General features: G+C 42.1%; 1 protein-coding gene across 1 annotated transcript in view; it reads left to right on the top strand.

Annotated features, from left to right (window-relative positions):
• Positions 1-11,192, top strand: part of LOC106148654 (translation initiation factor IF-2-like) — a 22,480-nt gene that overhangs the window by 9,423 nt on the left and 1,865 nt on the right. The window contains exons 3-4 of the mRNA XM_013514914.1: positions 10,240-10,322; positions 10,804-11,174. Of these exons, the coding sequence (XP_013370368.1) occupies positions 10,240-10,322; positions 10,804-11,174 (454 nt within the window). The remainder of the gene's footprint in view (positions 1-10,239; positions 10,323-10,803; positions 11,175-11,192) is intronic.

Genomic DNA, 11,192 nt, shown 5'->3' with positions numbered 1-11,192 from the left:
GTGAGTTCGAGCCCAGCCTGGGCTACAAAGTGAGCTCAAGGCCAGCCTGAACTGCATAACGAGACCCTGTCTCAAAACAAACAAACAAAAATATCCCCAAAATCTCCAACCTCCAATGATTTCACTGGAGAATTCTACTAAATATTTAAAGAAAAATAAATACCTACACTACCCAGTCTTTCCAAAAAGAAGAAACACTTCCCAGTTCATTTTAGAATCCAAAGTCAAACACAGTTTTCAAAAGAGAAAACTACAAATATCTCTCATGAATGCAAGACAAGAATACTTAAAACTATTAGGAAACAGAATTCACCAACATATAAAAAGAATTCTATACTACTGTGTTTAAGTTGAGAAAGTTTTGTTTTATTCTGAAACAGTGTCTTGCTAAACTGTCCAGACTGGCTTTCACCTTGCACTCCTCCACCCTACCTCCTGAGTAGCTGGGATTACCAGCGTAGGAAGGTACTATTTTAATGTAATTAATCTTACCCAGAAGCATAAAAATTCGCTCCCTTTATTCATCACATCTTCCTTTATTTCCCCATCCAAGTGTTTTTGTTGGGATCTGTCTTGGTTACTTTCCTCTCGTTGCTGAGACAAAATACCCACCACCCAAAATGAAGGAAGGAAAGGTTTATTCAGTTTACTGTTTGTGGAGGTTTCAGTCCATACTCAGCTGGTTCCAAGGCAGAGTGGCACATGGCAGAGGGCAACAGTTCATGGCGGCAGAAGGCATCAAGCAGCCAGAGCAAAAGCGAGGAATGGTGGCAAGCAGCCTCTTTCCTTCCCTTACACTGTATGTAAACTACCCACCCCAGGGTGGGTGTAGCTCTCACACCCATAATCCCAGCAGTGGAACATGGATCGATCACAAACCTGTCCCATGACTGCTTGAGGCTTTGGGGGAACATGCAAACACAAACCATAACAGGATCACTCACTGTCCATATTGCCTACTATTAATTTGTGAGTATTTTCTATTTTTCAGTCTTCTACTCCTGGTCCTCTGACTGCTTTCTCTGCTCCTTTTCATCTCTCCTTAAACACTCTGCAGTTGTGCCCCACAGATTTGTCCAGGTCCTCCTCCCAGTCTTCACTTCCCACAACTTGTCAGTTAGCTGCAGCGAACCACCCCACAACTGATAACTGAAGTTTGCCATCTTCTCCTCCTTCCTGACAGTCCTTTTCCAAAGCCAGCAACAGAAGACATCTACACCTTAATGTTGCATTGGCAGCAAAGGTATGTCTCCCATGGCTCCAAGGAGAGGTGACAACATGGAAGGGGGGAGGGGTGTGTTTCTACAGTTGTATGCAGAAATTAACCATTCAGATCATGACCACTGTCTTACTTTGCACTCTTCCCTTAATCAAAACTATTTGCTGATACACTGAAAGAATCTTGATCTGCTCAGCCACTCACTTGAGGGACAGAAAAAGCTGTTTTCCTGGGAAGCTGAAAATGGCATGTAATGCAATGCGGAAAGCTGGGGCTTGGAGAGCCCACGCCGAGGCTTTGGAAAGGGAGCGTGTTCCCCCTTTCCTCTTCTCACCCCTACACATCAAAACACCAGTGCCTCTACGGGCCCTCTTCTCTTCCAGCATTCCTTATCACAACAATGAACTCCTGAGTTATCAGCAGGAGCAGCCTCCTGTCCTACCAGGACCTGCTTCCAAGATTTCGTTGATATAAAAACTATCCTACTCGACTTTTCTTCTTTTAAAACTGAACTCTGATACAGGAATTTCCTATTATGAATTTGGAATAGCTCCTAATAAAGTTGTATAATTTTACACGCACACACAACACATATAATGAAACTATACCAAAACACTCAACAGAAGAGATGAGAGAAGCAGCCTGAGGGGCTGGCTCCATCTGAGCTGCTGCTACTCATTCATCTGAAGGGTATGGAGGAAAAGGGAAGCAACAAAAGCCAGACGTTCTCCAGATGCTCCCAAACGAACCCCTTGGTAAACTTTGATATTTTCAATACTTATGACTATAGCTAACATTTATTATGCTTACTCTGCGTGCCAGCTTTGACCTACTGTATTCTTCAAAGACTAAATCCTCAACAATCCTATAAGGTAGATATTACTTCTCATTTTGTACATGAGCGAAACAGAGCACAAAGTTAGATAACTTGCCCGAGGTCATCCTGTTGTATCATAAAATCTGAATTCAAACCCACTGACTCCAAGGCCCACAATCTTAATGTCCCAACAGTTATACTAAGCTGCCTGTTATATTAATTCATAAAACACAGTAGCACACAGAGAATTATTTTTACATTCTTCATGTACGATCCACTGTAACCATGAATAATGAATCATGATTTAATTACAGCTGAGACCCATGGCAAACTTAGGCCAACACTACAAACATATTAAAGTATTTATCTGCTAAACGAAAGAAGAAAACAACACTCACAGAAAAAATATTTCTGCCTGTGTACTCATACCTACCTGCATAAATGCAGATAAGGCTGCTTTTCTCAGCTGGGCGTGGTGGCCCATGCCTGCCATCTCAGCACGCCAGAGGCTGAGCCGGGAGGATCACTACAAGTCTGAGAGCAGACTGGCCCACATAGCACGTTCAAGGCCAGCCCGCACTACATGAAACCCTGTCTCAAAAAAGAAAAAAGAAGAAAGAAAAGGAATGTTTTCTCTTTCTCACCCAACAGGCATTACAATGCAGATGCCAGGTCTACTGAACGGTGCGCGCACTGTTGTAACTGTCATCAGCACAGCCCTTCCAATTAGGCAGAAAGGCTGGCGAAAGCAGTACTTCAGAGGCTTTTGTTTTGTTTGAGACAGGGTCTCCTTATGCAGCTCAGGCTGACTTCAAATTCACAGTAGTGTGCCACCACACCCTGCTTTTTTTAAAAAATACTAACAATCCCAAAATAAATCATTTCCTGACTTCCTAAGCACAGAAATGATAGTCTGTTATATCCAGGTAGTACCTATTTCATGAAACCAGGACGTAGGCTACAGAAGACTAAACAAATTTCCCGAGATTATCACTATTAAGATTCTGACCTCTCTCTTTTATTGTTTAAACAAAGAAAAGGCACTTTCCCAGGAAGCTAATTGTAGATAAAGAATGACTTGTAAAAACTGAGTGAATAACATTCACAAGTTAGAGGAGATCACGGCCATGTGTTTTTCACAGTACAACCAAGTGCTTTACGCATAAACTTAACCTGGGTGTAAAAAAAGGGAAATAGAAGATCAACAGCAATTAAAAACTCAAATCAAACATGAAAATTGGTTGTGCCTTGACATACTGAGTCAGAGTCAAGATTATGATATCATCAGATGACCACAGAGTCAAGCCACCCTTATGAGAGGAATTTTAGAAAGGAAAAAAACATGAACACATAGGTACTACCTATGTGAACAAATAGGTACTACCTGGATATAACAGACTATCATTTCTGTGCTTAGGAAGTCAGGAAATGATTTATTTTGGGATTGTTAGTATTTTTTTTAAAAAGCAGGGTGTGGTAGCACACTACTGTGAATTTGAAGTCAGTCATTTAACAACCTACATGTTTAACAACTGTTCGGATTTAAGACCAAGATTTTGCCAGGCGTGGTGGTGCATACCTGTAACCCAGCACTTGGGAGGCTGAGGCAGGAGGATCACCCTGAGGCCCTGAGTTCAAGGCCAGCCTGGGGTACATAAGTAAGTTCAAGACCAGCCTGCACTATGCAGTGAGACCCTGACTCAAAAAAAAAAAAAAAAGGCCATGCCTGCTGCTTGGACTTATGATTTTTGTGTATGCAGTTTTCTACATCTTGTTTATAGTGCCTCGGTGTGTTTTTTTTGTACACTACACCTTGTTTATATGGCACTGTAATTTCTGATTGTACTGTACAGCAGTCTTATGTTCTGATACACATTACAGTACTGCATGTAACAGATACACAAATAAAAGCAAAGCCATCAAACTGGAACTTCCTTTGACAATTTCTTTGCTCTAAATATTGTAATATATATCCTATATACAACTCATTTAGCGACCAGTTCACTAATAGCCTATTTGTAGGACCAGAAATCAACTGTTAAACAAGGAATGTCTTTTTCTTTGGGCTCTAGAGCAAATTTTAAATATCAGAGGTATTCCACAAATGAATTAGTAGGCAAATCTCAAAATACACAAAAGAAGCCCATTAATAGGTAGACTTCCTCTGTTGCTAAACTGTACACAGACCTTAACAAGTAAACTGAGATTATTGGTACCTGTTTAGTTACCAATAAACCTCACCTAACGCTGGAAGTCTCTGCTCCCAGGATAGGTCCTTAATTCGAAAACTATGCCACTGCCAGTATCTGTTTCCCTCCCTCCAGTTTCTTAACATCAAACAAATCTGACCTATAAGTTTTTAACTAGGAACAAAAATCATTGAGAACTCACTTAACAAATGTATTCAAGTTATAAACTCAGCCCACCCCCTACGTTTACTGACTCAGAATTCTCAATCGAGGGGCCCAGGCTCTGGAAGTTCAACAACGTTCCCAGGTGATTTTAATGCAGAGCACACAACTCTAACTCCAAAAGCACTGGTCTAATGAAGAACTGCTGGCATCTAAATCAACAGACTAGGACAAACAGTAATGTCCCTGAACTCATGGAGAAAGTCTGCAGCTACATCATACAGCCTCGGAAGACTATGGAAGGAGTGACAGTAACCACCCTCATGGACCTTCACAATGTAACAGGCAGAGTGCCAGAGGACACGCTCATGCATAGTATCCTATCCCGTCAGCCACGCGGGAGCGGCTGCTGTTATTTCTACTTCATAAATGAAGTGTTGGTAAATCATGGTGGTTACCTCTATTAGATAACTATTCAAGACAACAGAATGAGCAAGCTAAGGAGCCCAGACAGAAATCAGGTCTGTATGACCTCAGGCCCTAACAGCACTTCCATTTGTTTGCTTTATATTTTGTCTGAACTCATTTTACGCAATAAGCATGTATTATTTGGGGAATTAAGAAAAATATTTTGTTAAGTCATATTAAAGGATACAACAGACGGTATTTAATCAATAATGTGACATTCATCTATTTAGGAAAAAAAATTAGGTTCCTGGATGAAAAAAACAAATTTAAAAATAAGTCTCAGCTGGGACTGGTGACATATGCCTATAATCCCAGAAGACTGAGGCAGGAGGATCCTAAATTTAAGGCCAGGATGGGAACTCAGTGAGACATAGTCTCAAATTTTAAAATAAAGTCTGGGAATGTAGCTCAGCACTTTCTGGGTTCAATCTCCAGTTCTACGGGTGGGAGCTGTGGCGGTAGATTGAAAAACTCTAATAAATGAACTACAAGCAGGAAAGGAAAACATATATATGTAATTTCATCTCAAGAGAAGCACAGCCACTTTTCTAGGATTCCAAGCAAAGGCAGAATCCATAGAAGTTCAGATTTGAATAGCTAAGAATCACAGGATTTTGTGTTATATACAAGGGGGAAAAAAAACCCTGAAACTTGTTTAGAAGACTGCGGAAGTATCTACAACATGACCCAGTTACAAGAAGCAAAAGCAATACAACAGTCAAGGAATACATACAGACAGGAAGTTACACAAAAAGGGGTTCAAATGATAAAACGTATTTAAATGTTTAACCTTCCTAGCAATCAAGAAAATGTACATTTCAAACTTGATACAGTGCCACTTTCTACCTGTAAGTCAGCAAACAACTGTAAATTATTGTATCTGGTGCTAATCAGGATCCAGGGTAAACATTCCCACACTCTGCCGCAGGGACTGCAAGCTGGCTCTCCTTTCTAGGTCATAAAGGTACTGAAATTGAACCTACCCTCTGGCCCTGAAATTCCACTTCTAGAAATTATTCTTAAAAAACAATCACAAATGAGAGAAAAATTAACTTTGAGAATGCTCATCCCTGCCGGATATGGTGGGGCACACCTGTAATCCAAGCACTAGGAAGGCTGAGGCAGGAGGATCACTTTGAGTTCGAGGCCAGCCTAATTATATAGTGAGACCTTTTCTCAAAAAAAAAAAAAAAAAGTTCATCTCAAAGCATTCAAATGAAAGTAATGAAGTAGAATACATCTCTGAACTCTGCCAGCAGCTAGTGTGACAGGTACTCCTGCCTGGTGTTAGTGGGGAGGAAACTGAAAAGTCATTTCCCATTTGTAACAAGTCAAATGTTTGTATCTTTGACTCAGCAATTTCACTTTCTAAGAATGTGTTCTAGGTGAACAAAGATCTCTATAGAAAGATGCAAACATCTCAGCACTCAGTATAAAATGCACAGTATATAATATGTAAATATATATACTGTATATATATAACATGTTCAAAAGAGCAATATTAAATATGAAGTATGGCTTTAAAGTCAGTAATAAGACCATCATGCTGTCAGTAAGCTCTTCAATGATTTTAAATAAAATGGAGGGGTTGCGCCGGGGATATAGCTCAGTAGCATAAGTGCCCCGCCTGGCAAACGCAAGATCCTGAGTTTGATTCCCGGCACACAAAAAAAAGAAATGGAAAAATGTTCACAATATAATGTTATATGGGAAAATACAGATGTAAAAACCATGTAACCAATGTGATAAAAAAAAATGTCTGAAATGTAAATTTTCTGAGCAGAAAAACAAGTAGAAGCAAAAAGATCTAAGTAGCACATCTAGATTATGGAATTATAGGCAATTTTTGTATTCTTCAAAATTTTCTCTCTTTCCTAAAAATGAAAAGGTATTATGTTCATAAACAGAGGGAAATATGTAGAAACAAGTTTTAATAAGATCCGCAGATGGAATTTGCTAACGTATTTCCCCAGAACACTCAACTTGATGTCAACTGCCTACATTATAAACTGATCTAAGGTTTGCATTTCTTAAGAAAATATGTTTCTTTATTTTATGATGGGAGGGCATACAACTGATATTAATTAATGTCCTTGGCCTCCCTAAAAGGAATGCAAAAACTGAGCAAAAGCTTGCTAAGCCATACATAAATCAGCTTATGATGCAGGCACCCTACTTCAACTTCCTTGCATGGATTCAACTTTCAACTCCAGTTTTGCCCTCCCTCCATCATCACTGTCTTTCTGATCCGTGGAGGCTCCTAACCTCACAATTCCTTGTCCTGTTGACTCATGAGCTCCTGGTCCTTTTTTAATTTGTAAATTGAAGGGTTGGACTAGATGACCTCAAAGATCCTTTTAGATTCTAAAACTTCACGATTTACACCTGCCTTGCACCCAGGAAACACACACATGTGCTGAGAGAAAAAACTCACCAACATATCAACTCAAGCAGCAACACTATGCCCTACATTTCCTCCTCCTTTCACTTCCAGGACCTCAAACAATGCTTCCCTTTAAAGGCCTCCCCTTAATTTTCCACTGAATCCATTAAGAATGGCTTGGGACCTCGTCAACTATTTTTTCCATTCAAAGCCACAGTACGTTTATATTTTACAGCTTCAAAATAAAGGAAGTCGTGCTGGGAGTAGTAAGTTCAGATTGGGAGAAAACCCAAGATAAAAAAAAACTTTATCAGTCTGGAATTTCTATAGAGGAAATTTAATAGAGATAAAGGCAAAGTTCAGCACTGAGATCTCAAAATGACATGGAAATGATTTAGCTTAATAGCACAACACACAGAAAGTTATGATTTCAGTGAGTCAAGTGGATACAACTGTTTAGGAAAAAAACCTATCAACCTTTGTTTTGTTTTTATTAAAAACTAAGTGGAGTGTGGAAAAGGAATGAAAATTACTGTCAGCCAACGCTGTAGACTGCATACTGTATTCATTCTGAGAGCCCCACTCTAAGAGGGCCCTTAACACGGTAAATGAGGGCAGAGGACTCAGAAGTTGGCAAATGGACTTAACACTGTCAAATCAGAAACTGCTGATTGAAAAAGGGTATTTAGCCCAGGGAACAGAGGACCAAATAAGGATGGCGATCTCAATGACTATGGAAGCCCCAAAGAGTCAACTAAATGAGAGAAGCTGACTGGTACGGACTTGGCAAAATGAAGAATCTATTTAACATTTAAGCGAGATTGCTGGCATTGGAAATGTGTGCTATGCATCACAAATCTTCAAACATCTGCCACAGGGAACAGGAGATTTGCTCTATATGGTCCTAAAGGATGACATTTTCAGGGAGGCAAACCATTCCTCAATCTAAGGAAAAGTCTCCCAGAACCCACAGAACAAACTGTTACGGGCTGCCAAGGGGTGTTAAGAACTTACATGGAGAACCAGGTGTGGTGGTGCACACTTGTAATTCCAGCACTAAGGAGGCTGAGGCGGGAGGATCGCTACAAGTTCAAGGTCAGCCTGGGCTATATAGTGAGCTCAAGGCCAGCCTGAACTACATGGTGAGACCTTGTCTCCAAAAAGAAAAAAATTTATATGGGGGCAGGTTAGTAAATATTAATAACCAAAAATTCTGTCACTTATGTTAATGTTTACCCCTCCCTCTGCTCAGTGACTTTAAAAGATCAAAATCGGCATAAGAAAAATGTGGGGCTAGGAAGGTACCACCGAGCTAGAGTGCCTGCCTAACATGTATGAAACCCTGAGTTGGGTTCAATCCCCAGCACCAGCAGAGCGGAGGGGAATAAAAAGGGAGGAGGGGACTATATACAAAGAACTTAAGTAGCCATTCTTGTAATCTACCATTATAATACTGTATGTTTGTGTATCTTATTGTTCTTATGCTAAGATCATATTCCCAATCTATTTCATTTTTTTATTTTCCCTCCCTCAAAGTAAGAAAGGAAGTTGGAGAAAAGGGTTAAAATGATGACAATGTGAAAGACTAAGCTAACAGTGAAAACTCTCAACAAAACAAACATCCAGGACGTTAATCATTAATATCACTGACGAGGCTAAAAGGTATTAGACCCCATCAAATAGAGGAATATACAAAAGTAACTGGTGTGCGCGCGCACACTTTGTGTGTGTGTGTATATGTAAGTGTGTGTGTGTGTGTATGTGTGTGTTGTGATACTCTAGGGCAGGCATGGGCAGGCTACAGCTACTGCCTGGTTTCCTAAGTAAAGCTGCCCTGGAGCACAGCCTTGCTCACTTGGTACAGATTACATACATGTAGGCATTACAGCATATATTAGGTTCTGTTATTTATTAGGCATACTCTGCTTTCACTATGGCTCATCCTCCTATGACTCCATCCTGGGATCTGCATGGGTCATTTGGACACCTCTGAGCAATATCCGACACCATACACTATGACCTAACTACAGCAGAGGTTTGTACTGTGAGAGTCTCCAAATTCCTCTTCTACTTGCAAGATTAGATTTTTTAAATCCTGTTTCTCTTCAACCTAATTATATTACCCAAGACACCTAGAAGACCGAAAATGTAAAGGTGCATTCGACTGGTTCACACAGGAAACAATCAAGGGTGTTTATAGGTGAGCACACCTCTCCCGATTGAGAACTCAATGCCACCTCCCTGAGATTTGCTATTTTCACGGAACCTTCTTTCTTTCCTCAAGTTTAGCTCGCTGCCTCATTATCACAGGCTTCCCAAAAGAAAGATACTAAAAACTACGAGAAAAAAAAGAAGTACATTAGAAATTCTCTGAGCTGAGCTTCATTTCTAGCAGAAATCTAAGACTTGATGAAACGCCACTGCTTCCGACTCCTGGCCAGTCGGAAGTAACTATGCAGGGGCACTCACCCTCTCATAGGTGGTGGGAGCTTCACTTTTCTCCCGGCTCTACCTCAGACAATACCAACAGCCCTTCTCCGGGAGGGTGGTCACCAGTCACAGCTCCACAGGGACAGCTGCCACTGTTCTCCCCCTGTGCCATCGTTCAATGCCACTCACCCCACAGCTGGCTTCATATCCTGAGGACATGGCCTCCGCTACCGCCGGACTCTTGTGAGGGCTTCAAACCCTGTGTTGGAGCTTGCTCTCTCCTAGAAAATTCACTTTATCTTTCTTTCTAGCCTGTTCAGTTAGTCTTTACTCACAGGTGAAAACTCTCAGGTCTAATTACTAAGAGATTCCACCTTCCCACCAAATGTATAACGAGTTTTTTTCCCCTAGAAAACTCAGAGATGGAGAAATGGAGACACAAGCTTGTGAAGCGTTCTGTCAAGTAAGCTCCTCTCATCTAACACGTTTCATGAACGTTAAAGGGCCACAATTCTAGTCCTCTCCCAGAAAACATTCGGGCTGGTTTCTCACACTCGGATTTACTCCCCAGGCTCCGCTCCCCACGGGCAAGAGATCAGGAAATTCCCACCGGATAAGGTATTTTTAACACACCAGAAAGAGTTTAAGAACGTGGTAACGAAGCCGTTAAGAAAGCCCATCTGAGCTCCTGACTTCAATGCCCCACGCATTACCAGCCCGGGCTCTGGACAGTTACACAGGAGTCACTGGACCAGAGGGCATGGCTCACTGGGCGACATACGGAAAAGTGCAGGCAGTCTGCAGGATTGCCACACGCTAGGATTTAAAAAAAAAGAAAGAAAAAGAGCCTCCCCCGGGGGGGGGGGGTTGTCCTGCCTTTAAAAGCGAAGCTACCTAAATTGGAAGAACAGGACACACCGAACAGAAGAAATGTTAAACATACCTCTTAAATAAATAACACATGGGAAAGAAAAACGAACCTGTGGTGTTTCGCGTTTTCTCCACCAAATGAGTCAAACCAAGAGGACCCTAGGAAGCCTTTAGGACGTTTAAATTAAATTTAAAAAAAACAAACAAAAGCAGCCCTGGCTGCACGGAGGAATCCCACCAAATTCTGGTCTGCTGAGGGTCACAGGGAGCTAAAAAGGAGCTGGAAGTGGGCACGAGAGAAACCAGCACGCTAGTCCCGGCTCGCGCCCAAGGGCTCCGGCCTGGGGCTGTCGCCTCGCATCGCTGGGGTGCAGACGGGCACCCCGTAGCCCCTCTCCCGAGCCCCAGGAGCACCGAGCAGCAGCAACTGGACCCCCGCACAGGAAGTGGACCTCAGAAAAGAGAGCGCGCTCAGGAACGCGAGCCCGGGGAAGGCTGGCTGCAGGCGGCTGTGCGCGGAGCAGCGGGCAGAGGTGGGAGTGTGCACGAGGAAAACGGGGGCGGCAGCGGACAGATGTCGCGACGGATGAGACGAGATGCTCCCGGGAGCAGCCGGCCGCGCCGCGGCAGAGGGGGGCGGAGGGCTGCGGGAGC

Source organism: Chinchilla lanigera, unplaced genomic scaffold (genome assembly GCF_000276665.1).
Source record: "Chinchilla lanigera isolate Chin_1 unplaced genomic scaffold, ChiLan1.0 scaffold00002, whole genome shotgun sequence".
In the NCBI taxonomy this organism is placed as follows: domain Eukaryota; kingdom Metazoa; phylum Chordata; class Mammalia; order Rodentia; family Chinchillidae; genus Chinchilla; species Chinchilla lanigera.
The sequence above is the reverse complement of the archived record's forward strand: the minus strand, read 5'-3'. Positions and strand labels throughout refer to the sequence as shown.